Source organism: Sminthopsis crassicaudata, chromosome 2 (genome assembly GCF_048593235.1).
Source record: "Sminthopsis crassicaudata isolate SCR6 chromosome 2, ASM4859323v1, whole genome shotgun sequence".
Lineage (NCBI taxonomy): Eukaryota > Metazoa > Chordata > Mammalia > Dasyuromorphia > Dasyuridae > Sminthopsis > Sminthopsis crassicaudata.
Genome location: NC_133618.1, coordinates 635,938,847 through 635,966,678, shown reverse-complemented (window position 1 = coordinate 635,966,678; position 27,832 = coordinate 635,938,847). Strand labels below are relative to the sequence as shown.

The following is a 27,832-nucleotide window of genomic DNA, read 5'->3' as shown; positions in this document are numbered from 1 at the left end:
GCGGGCGGCAGAGCGCGGGCGGCGGAGGCGGCGCCGAGGCCAGGCCCAGGCCCAGGCCCAGGCCCAGGCGGGCAGGAGGCGGTTGAAGATGGCGGACGAGGCGGCGCTCGCCCTGGAGCCCGGCGCGGGCGGCGGAGGTCCCGCGGAGCCCGGCGGGGAGCCGCTCAGCAAGCGGCAGCGCAGGGACGGCCCGGGCTCCGGCCCGGGGGCGGAGCGGGCCGGCGGGGCGGGGAGCCCGGGTCCGGAGGCGGCGGCCGCCTCGCTCGGGGAGGCCTCGGACGCGGTCGCCCCCGGTGGGGACAATGGGCCGGGCCCGCGGGACCTGCGGGGCCTGCCCCGGGAGCCGCCGCCGCAGCCGCCGCCGGACGACGACGACGACGACGAGGACACGACGACGAGGAGGAGGAGGAAGAGGGGGGCGAGGACGAGGACGAGGCGGCGGCGGCGATTGGCTACCGAGGTGCGCAGGGTCCGGGCGGCCGCGACTGCGCACCGCCCCCCGCGGGCTGGCCAGGCGGGGAGAGCCGTGGGGGGGAAGGGAAGGGAGGGAAGCAGGCAGGGAGGGCCGGGCCTTCCCCGCGGGGCCCGCGACCCGAAGCGGCCCTCCCCCAAGCCTCCTCGGCGGGCCCCTCCGTGTTCCGGGGTCCCGGGTAGTAGGCGCTTGGAGCGGGCTGTGCGCTCTGGCGGCCGCCGGGCCGGGGCCCTTGGCCGAGATGTTCATTTCTCCCTCCGCGCCCCGGTGCGGGACCCGAGTACTCCGCCGCTTGACAGGCCGAGGGCGGGCTGCAGGAGCGCTTCCCGCGGCAGCCCTAGCCAGCCCGGTCCCGAGGTTTCAGGAGTTCGAAGGGGCTTGCCCGCATTGATTCTGTCGGACTGGGCCAGCCAGGCTTGGGAAGCAGAGGGAGCAAAAGCTTCCAGTAAATGGAGGCAGAGTCAGGGGGCAAGGCAGTGATGCCTCCTCCTGGCATTGGCACTTTGGTGCCGGGGGCATCCCCAGCGCTGACAGGTTGTGTCCCTTCGGGCCGGCTCGAGTGAGGCTCCTGGAAGTGAAGGGGTGCCTTCCTAAAGTTAGAGAAGGCCACACTCTCCTGAAACGCTTCTTCCCCCACCCCCCACTCTGATCCCGTCTTTGCATCACGTTTTCTGCTGGCTGCTACTTAGCGCTTTGTACAAAGGTTTGCACCAAAAGACATAATTGGAGTAGTCCTTATTGGCGGTGCTATCCTTAGGAGGGAGAGTGAGCAGTTTGGTTTGTGATATTGACCAGCAACTATTAGCATAATTTACCGCAGTTGGCATCGAGCTCTTTGGTACTACTGGCTTTTGAAGAATTGCTAAGTGTAACCTGTTTGCCTCAGTTTTCTTAACCCAAGGGTTGCTGTAAGGTCTAAATCAGGTAATTGTAAAATGCTTAGCAACAGCACAATGTCTTGGCACTTAATAAATGCTGTGAAAATGTTACTATTATTATGAAGGATTTCTAGCTACATGTTAGATTCATATTAGAAACTGGTTGAAGGAAGCAAATGTGAATTATCTTGGTTTATGTTTAAAAGTGCTCCAGTTTGATGGGCAGTCAGTCCTACTTTAGTAAATATCAAATTTGTTTTTGCTGAATTAGATTCTATAGTTGGATTACTAATTACTGGGAATGCAGAATCTTTGAGATGAAAACACAATGATGCTTATCAATTTAGCCAATAGTAAAGAACTGATCTGATGTCTCATAACAAGGAGGTGGCGCTGGATGCCCAAACACTGGAGGCCAAGTTTAGGTGCATCCTCCCACCATGAGACGGGAGGCACAAAGTCTTGCCACTAAGAACCAGGAAGGTGCCCAAGTCATTGATGATATTTAGTTATTAACTCAAGAAACTCCCAATTTTGTTGGAGCTATAATATGCCTTGTGAGAAAGAGTAAAACATGGATGATGTTGTTTTTTAGAAGTCATCTGAATTTACTTAGCTACAAATATTATGCTCCAGTCCCCAGAAAAATATAAGGGACTGAAGATAGGAACAGATTTTTTGATCTCCCAGTTCTCCAGTGCCAAGCACAGTGGCTTGAAAGTAGACTTTTAAGATAGTCGATTAATATAATAATAAAATAGACATTTGAAGTAGTAATTGAAGTAGGAAAGAGGAAGAGAATAAGCCTTTATATAGTACCTACTGTATACCAAGCACTTTTTATAGTTATCTCATTTGATCTTCACAACAATCCTGGGTGGTAGGTGTTATTACTTTCCCCATTTTATAGATGAAGAAACTGAGGCAAACAGAAAAGTGACTTGTCCAGGGTCACACAATCCGGGGAGATTTTTAATTCGTCCTGATTTCAGGCCCAACATTCTAATCTATCCTTTCTCTAACTGCTTCTAGTGAGTAAAATTTTGTGATTTGTGTATTTTTGAAGATAGTCATAATGGATCTTTAACAAAAGCATACTTTCTTTTTGGTCCTGTGCCGTAGCCAGCTTTCAGGAAGGAATTTGCCTCCTTGGAGCTGCAGTTGTTTGCCAACTTGTTCTCTCTGAGAACTGAGGTATGCGCTACTGTTGCAGCGCCATTTGTCAGGACAAACCTGAACCAATCCTCTGGACTTGGAGGTTCTTTCACCTGTGCTGTGTCGTCCCTTTGGTCTGTTAGACCATCCTTGTTAGAGAGATGGACTTTTTTCTAAGGTAATTTATTTCTGTTTTGCAGAAAATCTCTTCAGTGATGAAATTCTTGCCAATGGCTTTCATTCCTGTGACAGTGACGAGGATGATCGAGCCTCTCATGCAAGCTCCAGTGACTGGACTCCCAGACCTCGAACAGGTGCAGGTTTGGGGATGTTTTTGGTCACTCTGGGGCCATTTCCATCAGAATGCTGCCCTGCCAGGGCCATGAAAGGTGTCCTGCAATGAGACATTTTGCCCTTGTACCAGCTTGAGTTCCAGGGTCTCCTTTTTGGTTTGTTGCCAAGTCTTTTTAGTGGCTTCCCAAGGCTAAAGGGTTTCTTGTCGGGGGGGGGGGGGGGGGGGGGAGTGATATGAGAGTGTCTAGAACAGCATCATGCAGAAGGAAATTTGTCATCTGCCAGAACAGATAGCTGCTGGCATGGCCGGCTACATGTGAGGCAGGAGGGCTAGCCCCTTCTCCCACACCAGCTAGGTGAGTGACTTTGAGCAGGTCCCTTAAATCTTCTGAAGCCTTTGGCCTCAGGATACAGTGAAGGGACTGGTTGTTGTCCCTCATAATCGAAGAGGACCAAAATGACGCCGCTCTGTTGAGACCAAGGATCAATCATGTCTGACTGTGGCTCGGAAGCCTCTGCTAAGGGTAGGGCACAGATAGCTTGCCTGCCCATTTGGAGTAGACATGTTTCACATTTCTTTGGGACTTCTGCAGTTCTGTTTGCTCATAGAGCACAGCGCCTCCTTTAATGCAGGGATGCCTTCTGAGCGGTTCTCCCATGTCTCACTGAATTCCAAGGTTCTTCAGAGACAAGATAGGCAGATAGACCTTTGTAGTCTTTTCTAGTTCTGATACTATAGAAGCATATGCTTCAGCCTTCTTGGATTTATGTTATTATATCATCCATGTCATCATCAGAAGGAGCCCTTCTCGAAAGGACAGTATCCATCAGACTGGGTCTTCACTTTATCCCTCCAGGAGGAAAGGATTGAAAGTGTCTCAGCTGGCTGGGCTTGGTCTCATCTTGGTACTTGGCTCTAGAAGAGTCTTTAAAATCTGATTATAGAACCTGAAGAGCCCTAATTTGGGAACTTTTCAAGTCAGAAATTGATGCCTTTGTAGCATATTGCTAGCCTTGAGCTTTTTCCTCCTGGGATAAAAGAAGGCTTCTAGAATCCAAAGTCACATTTTTCAAGATGACATGTCAGGATGGTTACTGCCTTTTCAACCTTTTGTCATTTGTTTCTTAAGAACTTTTTGCCTTGGCCTTCCCTACTGATATTCAGACAAAAGCTCTTATGTTTTTGTTTTGATATTAAATATGGCTCCCACATCTAGATTTTAATATTTATTACTAAAGTTTTTTTTGTTTGTTTTGTTTTTATTAAGTGTATCTTCTAAGTGCATCTTTGCTCATAAAGCATTCTGTAATGCAGGCACATCATGTTCTGTGGTTCTGTGCCAGAGTCCCCCTATGTCTCCCATATATCTCCAAATTTTGAAATTCCTTAAATTTTCTACATTGTGGCATCAGTTTTTTTAGAGGGGCGGGGTCTATAGAATTTTATTGAAGTCCTTCACTTAACACCATGCCTAGCATAGGTGATTAATAAATGCTTGTTGACTTGATTTGACTCACTACTTATTTGGATGTAAGTATCTGTGGCTTTAATGGACAATCTAAGATTGACTTCTCAGCTCTTTTGAATTATACATGTGGAGTGCATATAAAAGCAAGTGTGACACTGTGACAGATTGTCTTGGAAAGAGTTATTCTGCTTTAGTCCTCATAATTAATGTATTTTAATAGGAAAGCTACAGGTGAAAATTGGAACTTTAACTTTTTGGAGAAGTATTGACCTTCTCTAATAAGATCTGTACTTTGGAGAAGATTTAATGTAAGAGTTATTGATAGAACTCAGTCTAGCTGGCATTTTAGTGAACAGTTAAAAATCTCCCCTACTTTCTTGATTTCTCCCCCTCCCCCCCAGGCTGGGGTTAAGTAACTTGCCCAGGGTCACACAGCTAGGAAGTGTTAAGTGTCTGAGACCAAATTTGAACTCTGGTCCTCCTGAATTCAAGGCTGGTGCTCTATCCACTGTGCCACCTAGCTGCCCCAAGATTCTTGATTTTTAAAATCTTAGATTTAGCGGTGTTTCCCCTGCAGAAGAATTAAAAGTGTGATAATCTTTTAATACCATATAGTTTGAAAATACTTGAGAAATTAGAAGAGGTGAGGGAACAGTGTTAAACATTTGTAAAAATGCTTCTGGGAAGTGAGTCATCTAAGTGAATAGCAAATTCTCAGTCTAAATTTGTGAATGCTAAATTAAAGATGAATCTCCATCTTCTACAGTACACAGAACTAAGGTTGGTAGAAGAGAAAACTCCTTTGACTGCCACAGAGTTCTATGTAGATAGTTGTAGCCCCAGTTTACTTTAGAAGCTACCTCTTCTGGCTTCTTTTAAGTGGGTAGTCTTGACTCACTTGATTGCTAAAATTTAGATTGTTAAATTTCAGGCATGTGAGCAATATCTTTTGGGACTTTTGAGAATATCTTGAGTTGATTCTAACTGAACTTGCATTTTTTTCAATTTGAAAAAAAAATCTTACTCAGTTGTAGATGTTTTTAGAAGGGTGATTTAATCCCATTCTTTTCCCCCTTATAATCATAGGTCCTTACACTTTTGTGCAGCAGCATCTCATGATTGGCACAGACCCTCGGACAATCCTAAAGGATCTGTTGCCAGAAACAATCCCCCCGCCTGAACTAGATGATATGACACTCTGGCAGATTGTTATAAACATACTTTCAGAACCACCAAAAAGGAAAAAGAGAAAAGATATTAATACAATTGAGGATGCTGTGAAATTATTGCAGGAGTGCAAAAAAATCATCGTTCTGACTGGAGCTGGGGTATGTATGGTTGTTAAAAGAGTAAGCTTTTAATAAATGTGTTTCTCTTCCTCATACTTTTCCCAGTAAAGTTTGTGTGGGGTTTAAAAAAAATAATTAGTGTAATTTTTTAGATACTCATAGATGTAGTAATGAGTGTATATGATTGGCTGCAGGCAGATTCAGTATAGCAGCAGGATATATACTTACTGTCAAGTTAAATGTCAATAATGAGGGGAAAAAAAGCTCTTCCCTAGAAACCTTCTGGGTAATCACTCCATAAGACAAATGGCGAATGGAATCAGGGCCTAGCCCTTAATGTATACATCAGTTACATTCCTTTGATCCCTCCAAAAGAGACTGGGAGATTGGCTTCAGTGGGGGCAGGGTTGGGTAGAGGAATCCAATGCTTGTCCACTTAGGACTGTGCAAAACAGCAAGTAACTCATGCTTCTCTAGGGGTGATGGACATTCAAGCATTAATTGCCCCTGAGTCAGGAGCCCATTCCTACCATGAGGACAGCAAGAGATTTTTTTTAATCATAAAATTGGGATAATAGTACAGTGGCAGTTGATTTATGGTACTTGGTTTAAGGCCCCTTCCTAAAAGGAAAAAAAAAAGTTCAAATTGGGACACTGGAGATGGAGCTCTCTGTTCTCTGAGGAAAGAATGCAAATCCAAAGTGTTCTCAGTGAGTGGTTAGTGCAGAGAAAGGCAGGTAGAGGAGGAAGAGCAGATCAGTGGTGATGGGGAATATCTCCTAACTGGGAGATATTGAGGCAGGCTTTGGTTTGACTGTATGCCCGTCTTCTGAGGCTGGCATCCTACATGTGAGGCTGGTTAAGGCTGATCAGGCCAGGTTACTGTTACCTCCTATGGGTGATTCCTTTGCAGCCATGATGCTGCTTGAAGGAATTCTGTAAAGCAATCTAAAGAGTAGCAAGTCTGCCCTTTCAAAATGTCCCCAGATGAAAGAACTTAGCCTGCTAATATATTTGAAATTGTGAGAATCTCAAGCAGATCAAATTTAGAGGTACAGGCATTGCACCCTTAGACCTTGGCTAGCTCTACTTGGGGTGTCCATTGCAACAAATTTGTAGATTAACAGGCCAAAAACTGGCACAGTATGCAGCTGCTGTTTGAGCCTCTGAAAGCTTATGGATCGGAAACCCCGTAGAGTCTACCCCTGGCAACAAATGTCTAAAGTAGTACCAGAAATGCCATACTAAAAACAATGGGAGAAATGGATACATTTTCCAAATCTTTTTATTATTACTATATATGGATTTCTAAACTTTTCTTATGAAATGGAGATGTATATATTATTTTAAAGATAAAGGCCAGATAACTCCAATATTTGTGATGTTGTCTGTAATAAAGGCAAATGATTTAGCTCTTAGGAAGAGGAATCTAGACTTTGCTTTTATGGAATTTCCCCTCCAATATTGTCTTCTTAAACAGATTATTGTAGAGAAAGTTCACTTTCTTGATCCTTGTCAAATCTGAATTACTCCTATGATGGGGTCAAAGGCTTCAAAATAATTTCTTTTGCTTGTCTCAAGCTATCTTCTCTCTTTCTGCTTTAGCCATAAGGAAATAAGCTGACATCTTAAAGATCTTTGGTTTTATTCCCTTTGAAGTTATAGGTAGCCCATCGAGCTATCTCCTAAAAGGAAGATCAAACTACAATTGATTCCTTTCCTTGTTTATCTCTAGTTGTGTGGTAAGAACCTATCTAATTATAGAGCTCAAATATCTAATTATAGAAATTATACCATGCATGTTCCAGGTATCTGTTTCCTGTGGAATACCTGACTTCAGATCAAGAGATGGTATTTATGCGCGCCTGGCAGTAGATTTCCCTGACCTCCCAGATCCTCAAGCAATGTTTGATATCGAATATTTCAGAAAAGATCCAAGACCATTTTTCAAATTTGCAAAGGTATTGTTTTCAGGATTAAATGTTTTAAAGAGATTGCCATTTTATTGCAGAAATGAACTGTTTATTTTGCAATAAATGCTATTATTGAGTAAGACAATTAAAATGAAGTGCTCATTGAGGTGAGATAAGGGAGTGAAGATTAACTTGAAGAAGATGCTACTTCAGGTGAATAAGCATGCATATTACCAGAAGGGATGGAGAAACAGCATGAGTTTTTAGCAACTTATTTTTAGGGCGACTAGCTGAAGCAAGTAAACCTATAACATGAAGGAAAATTGATTTTTCAAAATATCATAATTTCAAATATAGGTTTTAATTAAAACCCTTGAAAAAAATTTTTTCCTTTAAAAAAAAACAAAAAAAAAACCTTGATTTACCTCAAATTTTAATGAGTTTTGGGTTGAGAAGGTGCTTAAAACTTTACAAGTGTGTTCAAGAGACCTAAAATTTTATATTGATTTAAAATTTTATCTGCTGTTTTTACACTATCATCCCTTTGCTATATAATGGACATCCATTGAATTCTCTCCCTGTAACTAAAAAAGAAGCCAATCTGCATAGCGTTGTGTATCTGATAGAATGTACGTTACTACCTTTCTTTCTATATCATTTGTGCTCTGGCCCTGAGGTGGGCTATCACAGTTATTTAGGGTCTTTTAGATAATCACACTTTACAGTCTCTCTGTATTTACTAGGAAATTCTACTTCCTATTTCTTTTTTCTTTGCTATGCATCAATATATAGTTTCTCAAGCTTCTTGGAATCCCTCTGCTTCTAATAAATTATTTTCTATTGTATTCATAAACCATGGTTCTTTTGACCATTGCATTGTCAATACAGGTTTTTGTTAGGATTACAAGAGACGTTGGGGAGGCTTGAGGGAAAAGAAGGCTTGAAATAGATGCTACAGGGAATGAGATAGGAAATAAATAGTAAAGGGGCTGCCTATTACAATGAGAACCCAGATGGAATTAGAAGAAATCTGTAAATTTTCTGAGATTTATATTATTTTCAAGTAAGACTATGAAATTTTTAAGGAGAAAAGTGGTTTTGAATGTATTAATAATGCTTTCTTTACTGTATAAAGGGATAATCATTCTGTATAGTATCACCATTTATTCTAGGTAGCGTGTAATAGTGTCAACTTTTTTGTCAGTCATCTTTGGGAAAATGGGGGATGGTTGAGGCAGCCCTCAGAATTAGGGGTGGATGTCATCCATGAATAAAGAAAGCTGATCTTTCAGAAATTGGCTCTTGAGGGTGTTTGCTGGACTAGACCCAAAACTCTTGAGGGGAGTTTATAACAAATTAATCCTAAGTTAATTTTTACTAAGTAGAAAATAAAAATTAAAAGCAATAATCATTAAACTTTATTTAGATTTTTCTCTAAATTTCTACATAGTTATGTTGTTTTCTTCCTATATTTCTCAAATATATTACTATAGAAATGTAACTGCACAAAATGGAATCACGTCTTTCACCTATTAATGCATTTTTTCAGGTAGCTATTTGGTGTGCACCATGTTAGGATATTTGCTTTGCTATTTTCCTGTTCTTGGTCTTTTTCTTATATAGTGTTGTCACAAGCTACTTTTATACACATTTTTCTTTCTTTAGGTTATTTTTCTTAGGAATGATCAGGATCAAGATTGTGGACAGTTTATGGTTCTTTTTTACATATGGCCAAACTACAGGGTAGTTTCAAAAATAAATAATGCACTTAGGTTGATTTTTTTTTTTTTTTTTTTTTTTTTTTTTGGTCAAATTGCACATTTGTCAAGTCAGATATAATGAAAGTGATGATGACTTGACATTTCTATAGCCCTTACATACCGATTTGCCAGTCTTTTACATGAGAGCTTATTTGAGATAGTATCTACATGTATTACTATCCTATTTTACAGATAAATAACCGAGACTGAGGGATGTTAAATGATTTTTCCATGGCTGCAAAACTAATTGTTAGAGATAGAATTTGAACTCGGGTCTTTGTTACCCCAAACTCAGTTTTTTGCGTATTCTGACTCAACCATTTCACTTTAATTTTAGTAGTAATACTACTACCCTTAATTAGCAAAAATTTCCATGAGTTTTGTTTAAAGACAGATAGTGATTAGGGCTTTTCTTGTGCACCTGATAAGAAAGATTTAATTCAGTAGTATATATACAAGATGCTCATAGATCTTTGCTACTCATTCAAAGGAAAAAAAGTAACATGGACTGCTAAATCAGTAAATCTCTTCATTTCTCCCAAATATCCCACTCTAATTTACCTGCTAATATTAGCAACTAAAGCTAAATACTGGAAGTTCATTGTGGCCATCTTATTAGTATCAATTTAGTTGCCTTCTTTTAAAAGTAGTCTTGAAAAATTTGTGATATCTGAGAATAGAAAAAGCAAAGCACAATATGCTTGATAGCTGAACATAGGTAGTCTAGTTTTTAATATAACCTCAATTGTACTAATTCTCAACTTATTGAGATTAACTTTTTGAAATTGGCTAAAGTGATTCTAAATTTTTTAAAAATTACAATAAGCTGAATGGCCATCAACAAAACAAATAAGCAAACTTACAAAATAAAGGATAAAATATTTCATAAAAGTCTTAGCATTTTACAGAATAGAAGCAAGTAAGCAAGAAATGCTTTTGTTCTGTGTCCCAACTTTGCCCCAAATTTTCCCTCTAACTTTGTCTTGTCTCCTTTTTAACCAGTGTTGTCTGATAAAGACAGCTCTTCAGAGAATAAAAAAGATAAAAGGTATTTTTTCAAGTAAAGCATAGTATATGCACTTAATATCACGTTGTGTGAGATCATATACATCATGCAGAAAGGAAACAGTGAATAGAAGTTTATATGGTGAGAGGAAAGGAATCACTTTACAAAAGTAACCTGCTTGACTGTACTTTAAAATAGGCATTAATTGCATCAAGAGAAACTGACAAGGAATGCTTTCTAGTTCTTGAAGGTAACTCTTAAGATAAATGCTTAATCAGTAGCATATGGGAGAGACAGAAGTAATTTGAGCAAAAAATATTTATTTGGGCAAAACATTCCAAGAATTAATATTTAGTATATAAAGGCATTAAGATCAGCATATAAAAATTGGGAGGATATTTAGAGCCATGTTTTTACAGGGATTCACAAAGCTACCTTAGCAGGAAAATTATGAACAGAAATTGACCATGGGCCCATATTATATGTCAAGCAGCGAGGAGCATACTTTTGGCAAAATGTGGGAAATATCTCTTGCTTCGTTGGGAAAAGTGAATGATTGCCAGACTTAAACTCTATTGCCCTAGCACAGACACCGGCAGAATTCTTGAGCAGTCTCCCATTCTCCCCTTGCCATGCCATGCTGTGCGACAGCCAAATAATTGAAAGTAGATTTAGACCCAAGTGCCTCCTCACTAAAAGACTAGGTATTGCTTTGCCCTTCAATACAAAGGAACTACAGTTGGGTCTAACGTGAAGGCTGTATGGCCATGTTCTGTCATTATTCTTTTGGACAATGAACTCTCTGGGGAAATTTAATTTTCTGATTACTTTGAGAATGAAGAGAGTGAAAATTCACTTATAGTGGTTGATGCCATGGATGTTGTATTTGGAGGCAAAGGAGGTGCCACTATGTGAGGATGTACATGGATCCCATTGTTATTTAGACGTTCACTTGTGTTGTGCATCCAGAGCTGGTGTGGGCTAGGAGGGCTCCTGAAAGCTCATGTGCAATGATGCTCACCTCTATGCCCCAGACCACTGAATATATTATACCTGCCTAGTCATGGGGCTCAGGGAGAAGTTACTATATTATCCAATAGCTACTGGCTCAGAAATTCTTTGTAATCTAGATTCTGTTATTTTAGTTCCATTCAAAACGCCTTCACTTAAACAGCTACTGCTGGTTAACCCTGAGAAACAACCAAAAAAGAAACCGTCCTTGAAGGAAATATTGACTTTGTGGAAGAAGGGTACGAAATGGGAGGGATACAGCTAGTGTACACAAAGAAATACAGAATAATCTGAGAAGGTAACACTATAAGTGGAGATCACCTGAACTGAGCCTTGAATGAAGACATAGATTTTCATGCCAGGCCTGTGGCAAATCTTGTAGAAAGACATAGGAATGAAGGATAGAATGCTCATTCATGGAGAAGTCACCCAGGCCTTTTTGGGATGGGGAGGGAGGCTTAGTGGAATTGGAATTTCGAAGACCCAAGTTCTAGTTGAGACTCTGAAGTTCACTGTGTTATGTGGCCATGGAAAGATCATGTAAATTTCCCAGGACCTGAGTTACCCTGGAAGACAGGAGTGCAGGAGTTGCTGCTTTGCATGTGTAGAGGGAATTTTCTCACTTCCCCACAGATTCCAACTTCTTCCACAAATGGATTTGGGCTGAAAATCCTTGATTTCCAATTTACTATCCAAATGCAAGTTATGTTGGATTGATAAAAACCCGTGAACTAGGAATTCATTACTCTGAAAACTATTTAAATGAAAACTAATGTTAATTTTTAATATTATCTTGAATGTTGTCCCCAAAAGGGAACACTTGAGTTTAAACAGTGATTCAGACTCTTTGGGCACCTTTCTCTCCAGCCCCACACAAGAATGTGGACAGAAATGACCCACCTAAGCTGGTTTTGTCTTCATTCTTAGAATGTAACTTCCAAGAAGAAAATGAAAATCTGTGGGTCATCCTTTCCTGAAGAATATTGGTTCCATTATGTGTAGATCACTGGGAAACCTGGATACAGAGAGCCAGGGCAGAGAAGGGCTGACTCCCAGGTTCTCCAAAGTGTTTGCTGTTCCTTCCTTGTGCTCCTGGACCCTTTGCCTTGTCCTCCCCTTAGCCACCCAACCTTCCCTCCTGCCTCTTATCTTTGCCCTCCTGACAATAGGGATGTGGCTACTCCTGCTGTCTTTTTTCTGAAGGAGCCATACTAGGCATGACAATGTGTGGGGGCAAAGACACCATTATCCCAGTGCCGGAGGGAGAGCGTGAGTGAACGGGCAGTGTGTGCTGGGAATGGGCAGATTGGTCTTCCCCAGAGAGGGAAGGCCTTTCCTCTTTTTCTTTTTACTTTTCCCTTTATGATAGAGGCGTTTTGTTTTGGTTTTTGCTTTAGTAAAGATTCCTTTTTAGTACTTTTGTCTACCTCTCTCTCCTGGAGACTGGCTATTCTCTAGATAGCAAATGGATATTAATGAAATAAGCCTGATTTAAGACCAAAATTTTGGTATCAAGGAGAATTATGTTTTTTATAAATACAGGTCAGACAAAGGAACCTGGGTATTTTTAAGCGTGAGGAGATCTGAAGATGCTTTGTAGACAGATGGGAAATTGCCAAGGATGAAGAACAGATTGAAGGTGAATGTGAAAGAGATGATAACTGCAGAGCGAGATCCTGACTTGTCATGGAGGGTGTGGATTAGCTTTAGTGACATAGTGAGGTGGCACAGTGGTCAGTGTTGGGCCTGGAGTCAGGAAGACCCAGTACCCTGGCCTCCTACACATGGTGGCTGGATGAGCCTGACAAGTCATTTACCTTTATTTGCTTCCGTTTTCTTAGCTGTAAAATGGAGATAATAACAGCATCGAGCTCCTGGGGTTTTGGTGAGGATCACATGAGAATTTTTGTAAAGCCCTTAGAATAGTCCCTGACATAGTAGGTGCTGGATAGATATTACTGCACAAATGGGAGTGAGTGGATGAGCAAGCATTTATGGGTCAGTAACATGCTAGCTCAGGGGTTCTTAAACCGTAGCCCACGGGCCAGATGCAGCCTGCTGAGGATGTTTGTGTGGCCTGCCGCATTATGGCAAATGGACTGAGGGGCAGAGACAGAGTGTGAGCTTTTGTTTTTACTATAGTCTGGCCCTCCAACAGTCTGAGGGACAGCGAACTGGCCCCCTATTTAAAAAGTTTGAGGACCACTGTGTTAGCTGTTGAGTGTACAAATAGGAAAAAGTCCCTGTCTTCAAAGAGCTTCTCTTCTAGTGGAGGAAGACAACAGCTGAGGGAGCGAGAGTCGAGGAGGGTTGTTTTAGTCTAAGAAGTCATGAGAATGGTGAGTGGAACAGCTCACTTGGTTGACTCAGTGTCTATAGCAGTGATTGTTTTGATTAAACCTAGAGGAAGCAGGGCAGGAAGGTGGCTGAAGTGCATCAAAGGAGATCTAAATCTGGCAGGATTGGGGTGGGGAGGCGAGGAGGAACAACCTGGAAGAGGGAAGGCAAGTGAATCCAGCCTCTTGGAGATAGAATGGGCCACGTGTGTCACTTTGCTCTAAGCTCTGGAGATAAAAGCAAGATGATTCTTGCTCTTGGGAAGCTTTTATTTTAATGGGAAAAACAAGTCAAATGGAAATGTCCCGTAGTTTTTTAGGGCACAGAAGCAAAGCAGGTGGTAACATTTGACAGTGCCAGGGGATAGCATTGATGGTGAGAACCTTCTTTTCCAGGTCTTCAGGAGTTATGGCAGCCGAAGAGGTAGGGCTGAAACACCTGCAGAAGAAGTTGCTAGATCACATCTTCATGGACTTTGCTGTGAGGGTCTTGGACCAGATACAGCGTGGGCTACTAACCAGGGTTCTTGGGTGTTATGGGTTGTCAGGGGCAGCAAGGAAGAACAGGAGGGGTCACATTAAATAGGAAGGGTAGGTCTATTTTGAGGCAATCATTACTGGAATTGGAGGATGTTGAACTCAAGGTAGATTGCAAAGTTTTGGATCTTTGAGGTGGTGGGTGGTATATTGGAGTCCAGAAGAACACAGTTCAGATCCCAGGCCCACCGCTTGCCATCTTGAATTGTCACCAAATCTCTTGGCCTCTGGTTCTTCAGCTCTGAAATGAGGGGCTTGGGACTAGGTGGCTTCTGTGATCTCTTCCAGTTCTGAAGCCATGATCAGATGCAGAAATCTGAGATGTCACGGCCCCTGTGGGACTGAGTTGGGAAAGAGGTAAAAAGTGAGAAGGTGGAAGAGTTGTATGGTTTGTTGGCTAGACGGATCACCATATTGAGGTTTCTGAGATCAGTGAAATGGAGAGCAAGACCATGAACTGTGCATGGGGAAAAGTAGGTTGACCTTTCAGAAACTGGTTAGGTGACAGTAAAGATGCTATAAGCAGCATGGACTTGAGAAAATAGGTGACATGGGGCAGTATAAGAAAGTCTGAAAATGAGCAGGAGCTGGGAATAGGCCTCCCACCCTAGTCCTTTGAGGCACAAAAGATGAGAAGTCTCCATTGAAAAGGATTGTTTTGGATGTATGGAATCTTCAGGAGGAAATATGTTTCTGTTGATGTGCTTGGTACATAATAGGAGCTTACTGACAGTGCAAGGATTCAGAAAAATGGGATTTGATCTATAGAAGCTGAAAGAACGGTTAAGTAGGAACCACTTAATGGGCAGCCAGATTTAGTACAGTGGATAGAATGTCAGGCCTGGAGTCAGGGAGACTCCTTCTCTTCCCGAGTTCAAATCTAGCCTCAGATATTTACTGGCTATGTGACTGAGCAAGTCACTTAACTGTCACATTTTTTCATTTATAAAATGAGCTGGAAAAGGAATAGCAAATCATTGTAGTGATTACCTAAAAAACCTTAAGTAGGGCAGCAAGAGTCGGACACAACTAGAGAAAAAAAAATGATATGAAACCATTTAAAGAAAAAATTATGAGGGAAATTGATTATGACAACCATGTTTTGTAAAGAGATATCTGCTTTTTAAAATATTTGTCTTGAGCTGGAAGGGAATAAAGCCCTCATTTTTCCTTTTAATCTCAGTGCTAATAAGACAGTGAATAGAGGCAGATCATGGAGTTTAAGAATGTTGAGGCTGAAGTTCAGTCTGTGACACCTTGCTGGTTGTGTGACTCTGGGCAAGTGGTTTAACCTCAAGATCCCCGTGCAACTTGAACTGAGTTACTGATAAGTTGCCAGGCTGGGTTTGTGGAGTGAATTTGAACTGGAGTTCTCTACCAAAAATCACAGGCCCAGATCAAAGTCAAAATGAAACATTGGCAGAGGGGTAGCATGATTTTTTGTTTTTAGAGGAGAAACTTTTCTTTGCTAGTAAAAAATGCACAGTATAGTAGCCCAGCATTCATAATAGTTGAATACTCCGAGTGTGTCCTTACCAGGGCAAGGAAATGTCTGATAAAGAATTTATGCCTTAATTTTAGACATGGCACAGGCTGCTGTTTATTATAAATGGCAAAGGAGAAAAAAAAGAAACTTTTCAAATGTTTTTCTCCCTTGCTTTCCAAATACTTCCATGATACTTTGCAGCTTTGAAACCTGAAATTCTTGTTTGTATCTATTTATTCCTTTTTTCCCTAAGAAAAATTAGACTCTATAGTCCAGTGGCTAAAAGAATCTTAAATGGCATAAATTAGGTCTTATTTCAGATGCCTAGTGACTGACCTGAAATAGTAAATACTTTGGCAATTTTGTGGATAAACTTAAGATGACTACGTTGGGGGGAATGAATTGTTGTGGTTATAGATAAATTAAAATATCAGATGTCTCTGATAAAGGTGAGACATGCAGACCAAACCATTCTCCAGAAGATGAGTGGACAAAGGATTTGAGGAAATAGTTGTCAGGACAAGTATCGCCATCTCCTTATTCTACCAAAAAAAATGTTCAATGTTCAAAATAAGATTAATGCCCATCAGAATGGCTTTACATCATCCTCCCCCACTCAGTGGACAGATAGCAAAAGATAGGAGGGGGATTGTACAAAGATGGAGCTATGAAGTGGTTCAGCCATTCTGGAAAATAGTTTGGAATCTTTCTAAGAAAGTGAGTAAAATGTTTTGGCCCTTCTAGTCATGTACCTTAAAGGGGAAAAAAAAGTCCCCCCTGTTCACTAGAATAATAATAGCAAAGAACTGAAAACAAAGTAGCCTTCTATCAATTGGGGAATAGCTGAACAGCTTGTGGCCCATGAGTGTATTGGTTTATAGTGTGCTGGAAAAAACATTGGCTATGATGAGTCTCAAGAAGAAAGTTACACGAGAACTGATTGAAAGTGAGGGAAATAGAGCCAGAAAAACAATTCCAAGCCTTTAGTGCAGATTTCTAAACCACAACAGCGTAAATGGAAAGAATGGCCCCCAGAGGATGGAAACTTAATCCTTGAATTTATTTTGACCAAGTTTTATCCCAAAGGAAAGACGGGAAGGAATCTCTCTCCTTTGCAGAGATGAGGATGAGGGGTGGGATAGAGCAGTAGGAATGGAACAATACAGATAATTTCAGATTTTTTGATATGTTGGTTAATTTTAGTGAACTATGGGGTTTTTCCCTTCTTTTATAAGACACGTCTCTGGGAGGGAGGGAGAAGAGGAATGATTTTGGAAATGTCGGTGATGTAAAAAGAAAAGATATCCACAAAAGGTTTTTTTAAAGTATAAACTAGATATTCTTTTGCATTCTATAGGAAATTTATCCTGGGCAATTCCAACCATCTCTCTGCCATAAATTTATAGCCTTGTCGGATAAGGAAGGAAAACTGCTCCGAAACTACACTCAGAACATAGACACACTGGAACAAGTTGCGGGAATTCAGAGGATTATACAGTGTCATGGTTAGTAAATGCTTCAGAATTGCTTTTGGGGAATTTTTTTCACCTGTAAGAATGTTATCAATACAGAACCTGAGATGTGATGATTGGAATGAGCTGATATCATCAAAGCAATCAAGAGGCCTGTGAGAGTGAAATAAAGAGCTTGAAAGGAGCTTTCATTTTCAACAGGGGAGATGACAAGGGCATTTGTGATGAATATGTACAGGAAAGAAAAGCATAAAGAGAATAAGAAATAGAAAGCAAGTCTGGGGGCAGGGATGTTGAGTGGTCAAGCCAGGCAGAGGGGATGACCATCAAAAGGCACAGAGATAGGAAGTGGAGAGGAAAGGAGGATAGGGGCCACACCCCAAGGGCTTTGGAAGCTTGGCAGAGGTAGAATGGGGTAAATTATCTAAAGAGGCAAGAAAGAACTTACACAAGTGAAAGGCAGATGGGGGAAGAGGTGGGGAACACTTGAACCTCATTGTCATCAGAATTGGCTCAAAGAAGGAATAACATCTATACTCAGTTGGGAATATAATTCTATCTTATCCTACAAGAAAGAGGGGAAGAGGATAAGATAAAAGAGCTGGGGAGACAGTACTGCTTTTAGAAGGGAAGGTGTATTAAGGAAGACAGAAGCAAGGGGGGATTGAGGAGGGATTTTAAAAAGTCAGTTTTTAGGTGAAGTAATCAAAGTTATAGCATAATTCTAAATCACTATTGATTAGAGAAATGCATATTAGTTTGACTTTGAGAATTTTAAATGTTAGAAGGGATGTGGGAAAATTGACACTTATGCACCAATGGTAGACTTAGGAAGTGATGCAGCCATTATGTAGAGCAATTTGGAACTGTGTCTTAATATTTATAGCAGCTCTTTTCTGGTAACAAAGAATTGGAAATTGAAGGATGGTCGTGATATAAGAAATGAGCTAGGTGCTCTCAGAAAAAGACTTCAGTAGACTGATGCAAAGTGAATTGAGTAGAACCAGAAGATTGTACACACAGTAACAGCAAGATTGTAAGATGATCAGCTGTGAATACCAGTGATCCAAGAGAAAACTGAAGGACGTAGGAAAAATGCTCTTCATCCCCAAAGAAAGAGCTGATGGAATATGAATATAAATCAAAGTAGACTTTTTTAAAACTTTTTATTTTTCTTGGGTTTTGGTCTGTGTTTTCTTTTACAACATGACAAATATGGAAATATATTTTGCCCAATCACACATGTAGAACTTAGATCAAATTGCTTGCCTTCTTAATGAAGGGGTGAGAAGGGAGAGAATTTAGAATTCAGTTTTTAAATTGAATATTAAAATGTTTATATGTAATTGGGGGAAAATAAAATAGTAATTAAAAAAGAAAAATCACTTTGGCAGAGGGGATCACAGGCTGGGAGATTACATTGTACATTAACATTGGATGGGATGAAGCATAAGTCAAGGTCATAGTAAATTGAGCAGAAATCCAGGAATCAGAAAGATCTGAATTTGAATCCTGCCTCTTATTAAACTTGAGCAAGTCACTTCACCTCCATCTGCCTCAATATTCCTTATCTGTACAGTGGGAATAATATTAGCTTTTATTTCCCAGGGTTGTTAAATTCAAATGAGATATTTGTAAAGTGCTTTGCAAATATTTAAAATGCTATAGAAATGCTAGCTTGTATTATTTTTATTATTGAAAATTATTATTGAAAAATTATTTTTATTATTGAAAATTAAATTAAATGTAAACATTAAAGTTGGTCTTTAGTAGATAAATTCAGAAATGACAAATGAAAACCTTTAAAGCTGGCTCTACAGTTGACCATTTCCTTTGGGCACTTCAATTGTTTCTATATGAACAGCTGATCAACTTAACTTTTCTCTGAGGATCAGTGTGTGACCAATTTTGCCTGGGATTTCTTTGGGGAAGGACAAAGAGGTTCAGAGGTTTTTAAGATCATTCTCCTGACTGATGTTCTTAACTATGAAGAAGTCTGCCTTGCTAATTCAAAATTGTTCAGGGTTTTTTCTTAATTTCAACAAAGTCGATGCTTATCCTTCATTTCTCCTGATCCTCTTGTACCAAGTGAAGACAGTGCTGAGTCCTAGATAAGTCTGGGTGTTTTTTTTATGTTTAGGGAGTCATATTTTAAGGCCATTTCAGCTATTTCGAGAGTAATTTAATTATTCTAGGATACTATGAGAGAATTTGTGCTTATATACATAGAAGGAAACATTCCTTCCGTAACACCTGTCTCTTTTCAGGTTCCTTTGCAACAGCTTCTTGCTTGATTTGTAAATATAAAGTGGATTCTGAAGCCGTACGTGATGATATTTTTAATCAGGTAAAGTAACTTGTGGGATGAGGGCTGGTTTCTCTTCTCAGAGCCTAGTAGAAGAATTCTGGGGACTAACATTAGGGATTTTAGTTAGTTGGCCCAGGTGACTTGAGCACCCTGTAGGGGACAGCAGCCCTCAGGTGGAAGTTGTAACTATGTCCTGTGTTTGTCTCTTTCTTGAAGTGCACGATTCACTGTTAACACCAGAAATTGAAGGACAAAAAAGATGTAAACAATCTAAGTGATATTGTAGCAGATAGCATAGCCAAAGGAACACATTCTGATCAATGTCATCGATGCTTTATAACCAACCACCACCATACTATCACTATTCCATTATATCATCATCATACATTTGCAAAAGAACTGTTCTTTGTTCAGTCTAAATTCTTTTTTTCATGTATCAGGTAACAATGTTTTTAAAATGCCATTGTTAGAAAGTTTAAGAAGTTATATGGCTTCAATAACTGTATAATTCTAGAAAAATCATTCTTGAACTTAAGGTTGAAAATGTTGGATCTTAATGATTTGGAATTGTATTTGTTTTCTTTTGTTTTTGGTCCACGTGTAGGTGGTTCCTCGATGTCCCAGGTGCCCACCTGATGAGCCACTTGCCATCATGAAGCCAGAGATTGTATTCTTCGGTGAAAACTTACCAGAGCAGTTTCATAGAGCCATGAAATATGACAAAGATGAAGTTGATCTCCTGATTGTTATTGGGTCTTCCCTGAAAGTAAGACCAGTAGCGCTGATTCCGAGTAAGTTGGTGAGGAGTTTCTGGGAGAATAATAGGATGTGCATGAGATAATAATGAGGTGGGAGTCCCCTCTATTCATATCTCAGTGAATTAGTTGTTGCCCCTAGATCCTGGTATAGCAGTGCCATGGCAGGGTTCCTGAGAGAATAATAGCACAGTTTTCTTCTGCCTGAGGGGGTTCAGGTTATTAATAGTGAGTATTAATATTGGTGTGATTTTGACCCTTGTACTTGGAGGGCTCAGGGATATCCAAGTACACTTTACTTCTGCCTTGTTTTTACCATCTAAAATGGGGATGATAGCACTTCATTCCTAGGATTACCGTGGGGATTAAATGAAATATTTGTAAAGTGCTTTTGGCAAGCTTTAAATTACTATATAAAGCCTAGCTATCAAATGATTTTTTCTTTCTTTTTTTTTTTAAGCTAAAAAAGGCTTTTGTGTAGGGGGTATGTTTTAAGATAATTTCAGTTATTTTAGTTGTTAATCGTAGAATAGCATATGAAAATTAGTCCCATGTTTTCTCAAAATCGAAGTAAACTATAGAAATGGCATTGACTCATTTCCAAAGTAGGAGCCTTGTCTTGATACCTTCTCTTCTTGTCAGTGGGTTATATCCCACATTTCCCATAGTAGCCAGTCATGGGGCTCTTCCTCAACTCAGCCTGTTTTTAATTCAAAGCCCTCTCCCTGTCTATAGCTTCTCTCCATGTTAAAAGCTCCAGCCTCCCTCAGGACAGTTCCATCCTAACCATTAGCCCATCTTGTGGCTGCATCTGGTTCCCCCACCTCTCCTTTTTGTTTTAGGTGGTGCAGTTTTGATATAATATGTATTCTAGATATGATCTTATCTTTATCCCAGATCTCATGATCATTCTCACCATAAGTTCCAGTTCCTAATCTGGGACTTCTCTTTAGTTCTGGCTCTTCTCTCACCGGACATACCCAACCAGGCTCATCTTGGCCCATCCAACGTTCCTCATTCTGTCGCCTTCTGTCTGCTTGGGCAGCCCCTGCTTTAGTCCAGACTTTCATCACCTTCTCACCTCTCCTTGCCTCCTGTGTCTGCTTTCTCCAGGCTTCTTCCACACAGCTGCCAAAAGTGGTCTTCCCAAGACATACGCCTTTTCTAGGTTGCTATTTGACTTAAATCCAAAAGTTTCCTATTACCTCTGGGATCAATTGTTATTTCATATTGATCTTATCCTTGAAAAATGTGTATCTTCAGGTAAATGGGTTTTTATTTTACTAATTATTAATATGGTATATACTCCAAATACTTTTAGTTGATAACTTCTTGATTTTTTGTGGATCAGATGATCAAAAAAGTTAGGATACTCTTCTGATCTTTTAGTCTTACCAGAAAAAGGAAGGATGTTAATCTGACCATGACCTTTTCTAGTTGTTTACTAATGAATAACAATCAGTAGTTCAGGCCTCCAGCTTCTACAACATTTGGAGGGCGCCACAAGCCCTGTGCCAAGGGGCCTCACCTGGGAGGTCCACGTGGCTCACCAAAGCCTGGGTTGGGACTGGGCCCGGCCGCATTTTCACATGCTTTTCGTCTCCAGGTTCCATACCCCATGAAGTGCCTCAGATCCTGATCAACAGGGAACCTCTGCCTCACCTGCACTTTGATGTCGAGCTCCTGGGCGACTGTGACGTCATCATCAACGAGCTCTGCCAGCGGCTGGGGGGGGAATACAGCCGCCTCTGCCCCAACCCGGCCAAGCTCTCCGAGATCACAGACAAGCCTCCGCGTACCCAGAGAGACTTTGGCGCCCACTGGCTGGCGCTGCCCCCCACGCCGCTCAATGTTTCCGAAGACTCTAGTTCCCCTGGCAGAACTTCCCCACCACACTCTTGGGCAGCTGAGAGGAAACCTGGGGATTCCGATGAGGGGGCCACGTCACGGGGGGGCTGCAAGGCAGAGAGGCCGGCGCCAGAAGGGCGAGCGCCTTCGGGACACTCTGCCAGCATTATGGAACAGCTGGAGGATCCTGGAGCTCACAGTGGGGAGAACAGAGAGAAAAACGAACGAACTTCCGTTATGGAAACGCTGAGGAAATGCTGGCCCAACAGACTGGCCAAAGAGCAGATCAGTAAGCGGCTTGATGGTAAGTAATCGATGTCAATCCTCTTGGGAAATTGGCTAATCTTGGTAACCCCAATGATGAGGCATCTTGGCAGGTGAGTCTGTGGGGGGATTGGGGGAGAGATTGCTCTGAGGGGGACCATGCAGAAGTGCTGCAGCAGGTGCAGTGAGGAGAGCGGCTCCTGGGCCCCAAGCACAGGAGGGAGAACAGCGAAGGAGCCCACCAGTCTGAGAATTCGAGGGCAGAACCGCGCCTGGGAGGGCCATTTATGCCGCACTGCTCTGATCCCAGATGGCCCTTTCTGGAGTTTCCCCAGTAGGAGTGTACTCCTGGTGGGTGTGAGGCTGGACTCCCAGGAGAGAAGGGAAGCACCTGAGCAAGTTCTGACTTGTCACCAGCCAAGCTGCCTGCCAGCCAATGGTTTTTTACTTTTTTGACCACAGAAACTCATATAGTCAGTCTAAAGCTAAATCAGGGCTGGACCATAGGCTTCTTTGGGGGGAGGTGCGCCCAACTGGAAGTATTGGAGTATTATTAATGTCCCCACCCCTTCCTGTGCAGCAGGAACCACCCCTTGGGCCCTGGTGTCCTGGGCAGGTGCTATGTAGATCCTCTCCCTCCCCCACAGCTCCCTTTCTCTTAGAATGATTTTAGATGGGGATGGGACAGGGCAGTGTTCCGGCACTCGTTTAGGATATCATCTTCCTGCAGAGAAGTAGCTCCTTATTTGGGGGTTTCCTCTGAAGCCCAGATTAGACCTGGGGGTGCTTAGGTGTGCCCTTTGTGTGGGACGGCGGAGAGGAAAGAGATTAGCGCTTCTGAGCAAATTTCTACCCATCCCTCTACTTGTTTTTAGAAAGACCTCTGGGAAACTGGAAAAGGTTTATGTTTCCTTTAAGCCCCAAAGGAGAGGGAAACAGTTAAAATACAAGGACAAATATTATAGAAAGGGAAGTGGGCCTTCGGTACAAGAGGTGCCCGGGGAATTTTCTGGGGACTGAGTTGTACTCCCTTGGATTTCGGGGAGAGCAGGATGTTTGGGTCTCAAACCCAAGGAAGCTCCCTCTTTGGGAATGTGAGAGATCTCCCTCCAAGTCCCCTCCCCTTTTCTGTCTATATCTCCATCACTAGAGCAGCAGGCAAACAAGTTGAAAAGGTTACCCCTAAGTGTGTTTGGCAGTCAGGCCTGCCCTCTAAATTCAGGTATTTCAGGCTGGCCCAGAGCCCAGTATTCTTCCCTTCTTCAATCCTTTGGGGAAAAGTTTTGAATATCGACCAGTTTGTAAGTTGAAGAGGGCCTGGTGAGATCAGCCCGAGATATTTGGCAGGATAAATGTTTATTCCCTTCCCTTTTTTTACTTGGAACTTCCTCTTTCACATTTGGGACACGTAAAGATGTCCGCCCATTCTGTCATTGAAACTCCTGGAGTCGTTTTGGCTATTTCTCAGAAAAAACCATGTTTTAGGTGGGATAATCGCTATTTAGCAGAGTAGGCTTATTTATTAGTTGAGGCAAACATGGCTGTTGTCCTCATCAGTGAAAACTCGGAAGATAAAAACCTCCTTTTGGTATTAAATATGCAGGTAAGGAGGCAAAGCCGGAGAGGGTAGAGGTGGGAGGAATTGGAACCTGGCTTTTAAAACAAGAGATCCAAGAAGGGGGGGTCTCTGAAATGTAAGTTTCAGGTCATTGATCGACTATTTAACTCTTATAAGATGGTGGTTATTTTGTAAGAAATAAGTAACCAGAAACAACTGACATAGGAGCTTACCTGGTGAGCACTAAATAACATCGGTCTCCCTTTTGTCTCACAATCTGATTTTAAGGTAACCAGTACCTCTTTTTACCACCCAATCGTTACATTTTTCATGGCGCCGAGGTCTACTCAGACTCTGAAGACGATGTCCTGTCCTCCAGTTCTTGTGGCAGTAATAGTGACAGTGGAACCTGCCACAGCCCCAGCCTTGAAGAACCTATCGAGGATGAGAGCGAGATGGAAGAATTCTATAACGGCTTGGAGGAGGACGCCGATGTGGCCGAGCGAGGCGGGCCCGGGTGCGTGTGTGACCGAGACGGCCAGCGGGCCGTTAACGAGGCCGCGTCCGTTAAGGACGAGACGGCCGAAGTCGACCATCCATCAAACCGATCATAATGTCACCTTTGCCTGGTCACAGAAACTTTTCCACCAGCATTAGGAACTTGGGCATGTCAGAATGAATGTTTACTTCTGAACTTGAGAGCAAGGAAAACTCTAAGGGTGTGGTGTTTATAGACAGTTAAATGAGATTTTCATGTATAATTTTTACTTTTTCAGTAATTCTATAATTGTACACTCAACACTAACTTTTTAAAAAGAAAGGTAAGGTACTAAGTATCTTTAGTCAGCTATTAGTCACTGTTCACTTTCCCCTCCCCCCCAGATTCATTTTGTGTGATAATGCATCTGTATGTATATATAGGTTAGAGGTTTTTTTGGGGGGTGGGGAGGTATCTAGTGAATCTCAGCATTTTAAAGTTTTTCCAAAAGCCATCGGATGTTAAATTAATATAAAGGGAACAGCTAATCTAGACCAAAGACTGGTATTTTTCCACGGTTTTTTTCTTTGTAATATTTCAAATGATTGTTTCACACCTTCATGCTTCTGTTCTGCTAAATTTTTTTATTCAACAAAGTAGCCTCCTCCCCCCTTTCCCCCCAATCCTCTTTCTCCCTTCAAAACAAAACACTGGCATTTTCAAAGACTTAGTGGCAGCTAACTTAATTTTTGGTCTCAAAAACACGTAATGTTTGTAGATTGAAGATGACGACGACCCGGGAAAGCACAGAAAGTCTTTGCTTTCATAAGACATGGGGCTTAAGAGATGATCAGGAATACTTGAGACAAAGAAGGCTTATGGAATTTCCTGTGGATGGGTTAGCATTGTCTGAACTGGCTCATAAAACTCCCATGGAAAAACTTGGCTAAAAATGCTTTGGAAATGTTTATAATACGAGGTGCCTCGCTGGATCTCCCCGATTAGAAGATAGCCTACCATTATTGTGTAAATACCTATCACTGTGGTACAGCTTGCATTGGGCCTTTGCCACAAACATGAAACTGCCAAGATGTGAATATGCAAAGCTTTTCTGAATCTGTAATAATGGTACTTCTAACAGGGGAGAAGATTCTCTCTCATCTCTCTCTACATATATACATACATACATATATATATATAATATGTTTGGTTTTTTGTTTTTTTTTTTCCGGACTGCTGTTTTCCCTTCCCAAATACCACAGGAAAGTGACAGGAAGCTGATCGTTTATTCCAAAGTAATTCAACATTCAGTATAGTCTGCCAGAAAGTATACCTCTTGGAGGTCACACACATCTCCTGTTTTGGAGAATGTGGGGTCATAAAAATGCCAATTTTTAGTCTAGTGTGACAGACTTTGCCATGGCGCAGAAGGTCCCAGCAGCAAGGTCAATGAATGGTGGAACTCGTTTCTATAATGTAGCTTTGTTCAAATGTCATGTAGCCTGCCTTAAAACGACATCACAGTTCCTCAGCTACGGATTTTCCAGCTTTCTGAAGTTCATATTTTGTAAAATTGCACAATAAATAAAGCATTTATTTTCCAAACCACTTTTTCAACACGACCCAAAAAAGGACAGATTCTTCATGCTTTGCTTTATTATTTATTACAATGTTTAATTAGTAAGGGTTTGAAATTGTAGCTGTTCTTTAAGCATAAGACACCAATTAGGACCATAACTGCCAGAGAAACTAAAATTGTATTTAAAAATGGACATTTGTTAAATCTACAAGCTGTTGGCATGTTGTCTTGAAGTCTAAATTCAAAACTATCTTGGATCTCATTTGGTTCCATTAAAGAATGCAGTATGTTTAGTTTTCATTTGCATGATACGAAGTGCTTGTGCTATAGATGATATTTTACATTGAAAGATTTCTGTTTTAAATTATTTTTACAGTGAGGATTGTTTTCAGCTTTTTATATTGTATATATGGTGTCTTTTATGTAATCTACTGGCATATGTTTTGTAGACTGTTTAAAATGACTGGCTCCCTGCAACTTTTGAAATACAAAACCAGTGTTTTATACTTGTACACCCTGTTAAAGTCTATTAAAAATTTGTCATTTGACTTTTTTCTTTCTGTTAAAACAATTTTATTTTTCCCAGAGGTATACATTATGAAACCGAGGGGATTTTCCCATCTCTCTTGTGAGTAAATGGGGAACTTTAAGCAGCTGACAGACACCTTGTTATTCCTAAACTATTTAAGACCATAAGAGCAGGATTTTTTTTTTTTAAATAGGTACAGAAATTTAGACCCTGCCCCAGGAATTAAGTGGATGATGTCTGATCTTGATTGATTAATGGAAGAGGCAGGTATAAAAAAGCCTCCAGAGATTCCCAGCCTCGATTGCCATGAGACTACCTACCTTTTTCTCCCATATGTCTGCCTCGAAGTGCCAGTTTTAGAATGTCAATGCCAGTATCCCACTTATTTTCATGATACCTTAAGCTTAACCACGAATAAAGCTGGCACATGCTTTTAGTAATTTGAGAGTATGACACTAGAGAAAGGCAGATAGTGACCAGGGCAATGGCGATGCCTTCAACTTTAGGACATGCTTGGAAAGTTACTTTGAGAAAGGATGTTCCTGTGGCTGCCATTCAATGTAAGAAACCAATGTGGGGTAAGGAAGGTGTAGAGGAAAGGCCTACAGCTTGGTGGTGAGGGTGCTCCTGCCATCCACTTGCAGAGATTCCAGCTCTTAGAGGCTTGCCCACTAACATGCCTGCATCAATAGTTTCACACTTCACTAGAAACTGCTACATCATCATATGTGTGTCAGACAGGTTCTAGAGTCTTTCTTGGAAACTCATTGCAGCCTACTCGTGCTCACCACGTAGCTCTTCTTTCCCCGTCATAATTTTCATTGGTTTTAAGAGATGGATTTTTGTAGTAGAAAACAATTTGGAATTCCTGCAAGTATTGCAGTTTCCAAACTCAGTCTAGTTTAAAGTATATATACCCAGCTCAGCACATTAATTTGTTTAATGTCAGGGACTGTTTTATTAAGAGCAGTGGTAAGGAATGGTTATAGTATTACAAGGTGTTATAATTTACCTGAAAGAAATGTCAAATACACTTTTGTGGATATGCTTTATCTTGAATTTTTTTTATTAAGACAAAAACAGTACATAACTAAACATTTTTTCTTAAAATAATTAGCTTCTACTTCAGATCTTTTTTTCTTACCCAGTAGTATGGGATGAGCAGACAAAATATTCCAAGACAGTTAACAACTAAGCAGAAAATGCTAGCCTGATCAACTTAAGCCGACAACATTCGGTGCCACAATAAGCAGGTGGCAGAAATGGGGCAGGAAGCTGCTCCAAGCAACCCTCCTTCCCCCATTGTTTTTTAGATTCAACTCCCAGGAGTCCTTGGAAGCCTTGGTTAAAAGAGGGATTCCTCTGGAGGCAGAAGAGGAATAAACCAGAGTGTCATCTTAAAGTTCATCTTTAGGATTCACACACAGCTGAGGAA

At 41.3% G+C, this 27,832-nt stretch overlaps 1 protein-coding gene across 1 annotated transcript; it reads left to right on the top strand.

Annotated features, from left to right (window-relative positions):
- SIRT1 (sirtuin 1) lies at window positions 1-26,416 on the top strand. The gene is given in 10 exon segments (XM_074296605.1): window positions 1-388; window positions 391-460; window positions 2,706-2,819; window positions 5,355-5,596; window positions 7,366-7,518; window positions 16,964-17,111; window positions 19,346-19,425; window positions 19,991-20,177; window positions 21,748-22,293; window positions 24,100-26,416. Coding segments are annotated over 10 exon segments (2,166 nt in total). The 5' UTR covers window positions 1-88; the 3' UTR covers window positions 24,426-26,416.
- The last annotated feature ends 1,416 nt before the right edge of the window (window positions 26,417-27,832 follow it).